At 56.0% G+C, this 7,372-nt stretch overlaps 1 protein-coding gene across 1 annotated transcript in view; it reads left to right on the top strand.

Annotated features, from left to right (window-relative positions):
- Positions 1-3,832, top strand: part of VPS37D (vacuolar protein sorting 37 homolog D (S. cerevisiae)) — a 6,357-nt gene extending 2,525 nt beyond the window's left edge. Inside the window, exons 2-4 of the mRNA XM_011930460.1 lie at positions 1,144-1,315; positions 1,741-1,823; positions 2,735-3,832. Coding sequence (XP_011785850.1) covers positions 1,144-1,315; positions 1,741-1,823; positions 2,735-3,097 — 618 coding nt within the window. The 3' untranslated portion in view covers positions 3,098-3,832. The remainder of the gene's footprint in view (positions 1-1,143; positions 1,316-1,740; positions 1,824-2,734) is intronic.
- Positions 3,833-7,372: the final 3,540 nt, after the last annotated feature.

Raw genomic sequence — 7,372 nt, forward strand, 5'->3', positions numbered from 1 at the left:
CTTGGAGCTGGCCTGGGGCGGGTGGGGCGCCGGGGACCGTGGGGGGCACCTGTGCACCCCCGGAATGGCCACGAGGCGTGTCCTACAGCGGATGCTCCGGGGAGGTGTGTTCCGGGGGGCTGTGTTGTGGGGGGCCCTGGCTCGCACACCCACGTTCTGTAAGGGCCAGAAAGAGGAGGCGCCTTCCACTGGGAGAACTAGGGGCCTGTTTGATACCTGGAGGGGCTGTTGGGGGGGTCTACGCATTCTGGGGGCGCAAGAGGGGGCTTTGTGCCTGGCGCTGGGGAGGGGTGGTGGAAGCTGCTGTGTGTATTGCATAGGCCACCGTAAGAGAAAGTTGTATATTTCACGGGAGATAGGCCCGGGCTGGTTGTCTGTGGGGGCAGAAAGGGAAAGTGTGTGTTGAAAGCAGGCGGGCGAGGAGGGGCTTGTGCATCCCACAGGGGACAGATGGAGGGGAGTGCGTTCTCCAGGGGCAGGGAGGGGAGGCTGGGCCCTGCTAGAGACAAGGAAAAAGCTTTTTCCAGGGCCAGGGGCTGCTGTAAGCCCGGAGCAGGGAGGAAAAGGGGGTGTGTATTCCTTGGGGTGTGAGGATTCCACTGGAGGCAGAGGAGGGGGTGGGAAGGGAAGAGAGGGTGACCCGAGGGGGTGCTGTGAGGGGACGGGGTGCAGACACCCCTCTGGAGAGGATGAGCAGGGGGTGGGAGTGTTTTCGGTGCAAACACCTGAGGAGGAAGCAGACAAAGGCCTGGAGTGAGAGGGAGGCTGTCCATGCATGGAAAATGGGGCAGAGGAGGGAGGGGCACTCCTCCGGGACCTGAGCAGACATATTAATTGAAAAATTAAAAATTAACTAACATTTGTAGAGGCCTTTATAGTTTTCCTCACTTACGTCTTGCAACAACCCCGTAAGGTGGATGTTTTTAACTCGATTTGTAAAAGAGGAAACTGAGGCCAGAGAGGGAGCTCAGGGCAGAGCCAGGTCTGGTCCTGGCCTGTCGCCGTCCCTTCACCTGTTGGGTTTGCCACCCTGAAGGCTGGGGCCTGACAGGTGCCTTTGGCCTGGCCCGCAGGCATGGTCACCCAGTAGGGTGGACGGGGCAGATCCCCTGAGCGGGCCTCTTAGCTCCTCTCTGCCCGCAGTTCCAGGGCCTGCAGCTGGAGCGTGAGGCCTGCCTGGCCTCCAACTACGCACTGGCCAAGGAGAACCTGGCCTTGCGGCCCCGCCTGGAGATGGGCCGAGCTGCCCTGGCCATCAAATACCAGGAGCTTCGCGAGGTGGCCGAGAACTGCGCCAACAAGCTGCAACGACTGGGTGAGGGCATGTCTGGGAGAACCGCCTGGGGCTGGTGGGGGCAGCTGGCCATCCGGTGGGTTGGCCTTGGGAAGTGCTAGGCTCTGATGGATGGGACTTGAGCAGACCTGCTCCTAGCCTCCTGGGCAATAGAGTTGAGAAAGTGAGAAGAAATGGGGAGTGTTGGGTGGGAGAGAGGGGACCCAATACTCAGGGTCCCCCTGAGGTGCTGTGGGGGACAAAGCCTCCCCTGTCTCTTTTGCACTAGGACGAGGGGCAGAACCTTGGTAGGGGCCGTATCCACAAAGCGGTCACATGGGCACGGTACAGATGAGGAAACTGAGGCTCTAGACCAGAGGAAAGGGGAATATAGAAACACATGGGGTCAATGGGAGAGTGCAAGCTCGGGGCCCTGGCCTGTCACTCTGTCCCTCTGTGGCCCTCAGAGGAGAGCATGCATCGCTGGAGTCCCCACTGCGCGCTGGGCTGGCTGCAGGCTGAGCTAGAAGAGGCGGAGCAGGAGGCAGAGGTGAGGGGAGGGGTGGCTGGGGCTGGGGGCCAAGAGGGAGATCCATTCTCCACCCCCCCCCCGGCTCATTCTTACACCTTAGGCTGGGGAGCCCCTCCTCTGGGAAGCCCACCCTGAATGCCTGGCCCATAGGAGAGCCTAGCATTGCTGTCTGCCAGCACTGGACAGCCAGCAGGGCTCACTTTCCTACCTGTGAATTATTTTTCGGGCTCCCCTGTGACTGGGTCAGGGCAGCGTGGATCTGGGGCTGCAGAGGAGCTGGGGCAGACTTTGTGCTGGGTTGGGAGTGCAGCGCTCAGTGAGCTGAAGATGGCGGGCCCCCAAAGGACATGTTAAGTCTATACTTCACATGTGTCCCTGCCTCTGCTCCTGCCTCATTGCTGACCCAGGTTTGGTGATGGCATCCTTATTTTTGAAGTTAGGGCTGGGCGCGGTGGCTCACGCCTGTAATCCCAGCACTTTGGGAGACTGAGGTAGGCGGATCACCTAAAGTCCGGAGTTCAAGACCAGCTTGAGCAACATGGCAAAATCCCGTCTCTACTAAAAATACAACAAAAATTAGCCGGGCGTGGTGGTGCATGCCTGTCATCTCAGCTACTTGGGAGGCTGAGGCAGGAGAATGGCTTGAACCTGGGTGGGGGAGGTTACAGTGAGCCTTGATCATGCCACTGCACTCCAGCCTGGGCCACAGTGAGACTGTCTCAAAAAAAAAAAAAGGTAGTTAGGAGGACATTTGTCTGCAGTTCACTCAGCAAGTGGTCAGAGGCAGGCCCAGGCTAGAAAGCAGGTGCCCTGTCCCCCAGCTGAAGGATGATCTCCATGGGGGAGGGCCTCAGGGTGGGAAGGAGTGAGGACCAGTCTCCAGTCTGTGGTCGTGCCCTTCCCAAGCCCTCCCTTCCCTCTCGGCCCAGGAGCAGATGGAGCAGCTGCTGCTGGGGGAGCAAAGCCTGGAGGCCTTCCTGCCTGCCTTCCAGCGTGGCCGCGCCCTGGCCCACCTGAGGCGGACGCAGGCGGAGAAGCTGCAGGAGCTGCTGCGGCGTCGGGAGCGCTCTGCCCAGCCGGGCCCCACCTCGGCTGCTGATCCCCCCAAATCCTTCCCGGCTGCAGCTGTCCTGCCCACTGGGGCCGCCCGGGGGCCACCAGCAGTACCCCGGAGCCTGCCCCCCTTGGACTCCCGCCCAGTACCCCCATTGAAGGGCTCCCCCGGGTGCCCCCTCGGCCCGGCCCCTCTGCTGAGCCCTCGGCCCTCGCAGCCAGAGCCCCCCCACCGGTAGGATCCAGGCTGTGGCCCCCCAGTCGGGGGGCCTAGACAAACTTGATGCGTGGCTCCTCCTCCTCCCCCACTGCCTGGGTGGGGGGAGGGGCAGGCCCCTCCCCCTGGCCTCAGGCAGGCCCTGGCCCTGGAGGCTGAGCTAGGGAGGAGGGCCCCCTGGAAGAGGCCAGAGAGGGGGCTGGGGGTGGGTGGGCAGGGCTTTATGCCTCTGGCGCTGAAGACACCCTGCCTTTTTTGTTTCCCTGCCCCGGGGCCTCCAGGGTGATGGACCAGCCCCATGAAAGAACTTGACTCACCTACGGGGGGCCTGGGAAGATGCCTGGGTCCCCCAGGGGCCTTGCCAAGGGGACCTGTCGCACCCCACCACTCCACTGGGCTCGCACAACACCAAGGCCACCAGGAGTGTTTTACATCATGTCCTGAGCCTACCTTTCCCCCAAATTCTGGGGCCCATGGCCTAGAAGCCAAGTGGTCAGGCCTTGGCTGTGGGGACAGGGACACCGTGGCCCTGGGGCTACTACGTGTCCGCACATGCTCCAGACCCTGGGGCAAGGTAGGCCAGGGGCTTCTGACCTGCGCAGGTGAGAGTGGGCCATCCCCAGGAGAGACCATTCTGTCTTTTTCTGTCCCTGTCTCCTTAGAATGGAAGCTTTTTGAGGGCAGGTCCTTGTCTTTGTACGTTCTGTCCCCAGCCCCGCCTCTTAGGGGCCGTCAATAAATGTGATGATGAGGATGACGATGCTGCCAGACTCCTCTCTGCTGTCGCAGCCTCCACAGCTCAGCTCCTGTGCTTCCACTTCCTACTTTTGAGATGCTCTCCCCTCCTTTCTGTCCACGCAAAGCCCAGCTGTCCAGGTCCAACACCGCCGCTGCCTCTTCCATGAAGCCTTCTCTGATTACCAACCCGTGAGAGCCTTTCCTAAATCTTAACTTCCCAGCACTTCCGGTCAGAAGCGCTCACTGCTCCATCTTGGTTCTCCAATTGCCTCTCTTGTATGCACCTTCTTTCCCTGGGTTGCCCATAAGCCCAATCGGGATGGTACCTGGTCTTCTCTGGCCTGCCAAATGATGGTCCCCACGGAGTGATAGAGGGCGTTTTGCAGGACTGATAGCATCTGTCCTCAGCCAGGGGGAACGCTAGGTGCCAGTTTGGATGATGAGTGTGGGACAAGGAGATGGGATATACCCCGAGTCAGCTTAGGTCAAGTCCAATGAGATGCAGTTTGGCAGGGAGGTGTGGAAGTTCTTGCAAACAAAAGGGGCAGTCACAGTGCTGTGTGAAGCCTACAAAGCTAATATGGTCTTGGTCCATGTTAATAAGGACGTAACTATCCGGAAGGAGGGAGGTGTTGGGGTTGCTTTACTTTTCACTTGTTTTTTACTGGAAGAGGAGCCCCTCCCCCCACCCGCCCCAAATGGCACCTTTGGAGAAATAAGGATGAGAAAGAACAGTCAGTGAGGTACAGTTGAGGGACCTATTTGAAATGTGTGTGTGTGTGTGATGTTGAGCCTTTGAATCTCTAAAAAGTTGGGTCACCTAGAACCAGAGGTCAAAGCCAAGACCTTGTAATCGCCCACCTCGGCCTCCCAAAGTGCTGGGATTGCAGGCGTGAGCCACCGCGCCCAGCCCGAGGCTCTTAAATTAGGGATGAGGCCAGGAGCGGTGGCTCATGTCTGTAATCACAGCACTTTGGGAGACCAAGGCGAGTGGATCACCTGAAGTCAGTAGTTGAAGACCAGCCTGGCCAACATGGCGAAAACTCATCTCTACCAAAAATAGAAAAATTAGCCAGGCATGGTGGTAGGGACTTGTAATCCCAGCTACTCAGGAGGCTGAGGCAGGAGAATTGCTTGAACCCGGGAGGCAGAGGTTGCAGGGGGTTGAGATCACACCACTGCACTCCAGCCTGGGCGACAAAAGTGAAACTCCATCCCCCGCCAAAAAAAATGTTAGGGGTGCTCTTTGAGATGGATGGTCCTCATCCCTGATGACATGGGGGCAGCAACTGCTTGATGGGCCTTTTAGAGATGTCGGCTGTCGCTAGAGGGATTGGGCTGTGGGGGTTTTAGAACCTCAGGCCTAGACAGAGTGGCCCGCTAGTATGGGCACAGTTCAAGCACTGGGAGTACCCACTTCAGAACCTCCATCCCACTTTGGTCTTGGTTCTACTCTCTTCACTGCTGGCACTTCCGCTGCTGGAGGCCAAGGGACACACCGGAACTGCTGAGTTCCCGCTGAGATGACTGAAGACTGAGCAGCCTTGGAAGACCTCTCCCCCGTGCTCTCCTCAGCACAGTCTGGGGCAGGCTGGGCCTCTTTTGCCCTGGCTTCCCGTTCCTGGTGCAAGCTTCCAGGGTGCAAAGCAGTCTATTCCCACGAAAAAGTACTCTTGCCCCATTTTTCTGAAAATGCACGGGCCTCTGCTGTTTTTTCGTTTTTGTTTTTGAGACGGAGTTTCACTCTTGTTGCCCAGGCTGGAGTGCAATGGAGTAGTGATCTCAGCTCACCGCAATCTCCACCTCCCAGATTCAAGCCATTCTCTTGCCTCAGCCTCCCAAGGAGCTGGGATTACAGACATGTGTCACCAAACCCGGCTAATTTTGTATTTTTAGTAGAGAAGGGGTTTCTCCACATTGGTCAGGCTGGTCTCGAACTCCTGACCTCAGGTGATCCGCCTGCCTTGGCCTCCCAAAGTGCTGGAATTACAGGCGTGAGCCACCGTGCCCGGACTTTTTTTTTTTTTTTTTTTTTGCTCTCCTTCATGATGGACATGGGGTAGAGTTTGCAACTGAAAGGGAAAAAGGGGCAAAGGTTGGGCAGGTCTGAGCCTTTCTCCACTATCATGAATTGGGGAGCAGCCTTTAGGAGGTGGCAGCTACCAGGTTGAGCCTCCCATCCCCAGGGCAGGTAAGAAGCAGAGAAAGTTGAGACATGGACAAGAGAGGGACCAGGAAGAAGTGTTACCATGGGAACCAGATGGGGTCCTTCAGAAGGCCTCCTACACACCTGGTCTTGCACAGAGCTGATTCTGCTTTAGAGGGGCAGGCAGTGAGACCCCTCTGTGTTCAGCTTCAGCCTGAAAATGATCGCAGGCAGGTGAGGATGGACACTACCAGAGTGGAGTGGGCCCAGCTCTGGGTGGCCATGGAAAGGCTTCTAGTTGGATGGTTTGAAAAATCATCAACCCCTTTTGCTTGAAGGTACATGGAATGTTCTGGAAGGTTCTGGAAAGTGTAGCACTCTGTGCCCTTCCTTTTGCCTAAAACCTTCTGGAACTTGCTGCTTCCAGATTCTGGGGATCCCAGGAATGTCCCTGGCTGTGATCTTCTGTGAGAGAGAACAAACTTGAGGGTCTGTATCAGGGGGTTCATGAGAAAGGTCCTACCTATTAGATACCATCTTGCTTTTACAAAACAAAAACAAAGAAGTCTCCAAATAAAACTCCCACCCCTTTTAATAAAAACAGAGCTCCCTGTTCCTCAGGAAAGTCTATTATGTATACCTCCTTGTTTGGGAATCACCAGCTTCTGCATTTTTCTAACCTTCCCCCTCTTGGTTTCCAAATACGAAACATAGTAACATTAAATGTGCTTTTCCTTTTTCTAACCAATCAAGGCTCACTGAGCTAAGCAGGCTCCAACCAGTGTGAGCTCAAACCTTCACCACTGAATCATGTAGTCCCTGCAAAGCCATGGCTAAGAGCTTGCCCCTGACCTCCAAGGCTAGAGAATCGAATGGTTTCTAAGAGACCCAGCTGGACTTGCTGCAGGTTTATCTCAGTGTATACAAGGATTTTACACAAAAAACGGAACTGGTGTTACTGTACCAAAGGGCCTCTGGTCATGTCTAAGCCTATCATTGCTGTAGACCTCTCCAGAGATTCTCCTTGTCCCACAATGAAAATAAGATTTCACTCAACCTCCCTGCATAAAGTGCAGGCTCTTTGCAGCAACATATGATATAGGAATTTGCAAACTCAAATGCCTACAGGGGCCAGGAAGGTAACACAGAGGTGCAAAGCAGTCCCTTTCCAGGAAGAAACACTCCTGCCCCTCTTCTTCTGAAAAATGTATGGTCTCTCTTTACTTTTTTGCTTTCCCTCTTGATAGACGTAGGGTACAGAAATGTTTTTCTGCTATGGGAAAAACGGTGCAAGTGTGTAGATAAAAGGCCTTTTACACTTCACGCTTGTTGGTAAAGTGCAGCAAACTGGGGCGTGATGTCTCATCTAAATGGACAAAATTTGTTGTCTTTCTTTTGAGACAGGGTCTTACT

The sequence above is a fragment of the Colobus angolensis genome, unplaced genomic scaffold, assembly GCF_000951035.1.
Source record: "Colobus angolensis palliatus isolate OR3802 unplaced genomic scaffold, Cang.pa_1.0 Scaffold120, whole genome shotgun sequence".
Classification (NCBI taxonomy): domain Eukaryota; kingdom Metazoa; phylum Chordata; class Mammalia; order Primates; family Cercopithecidae; genus Colobus; species Colobus angolensis.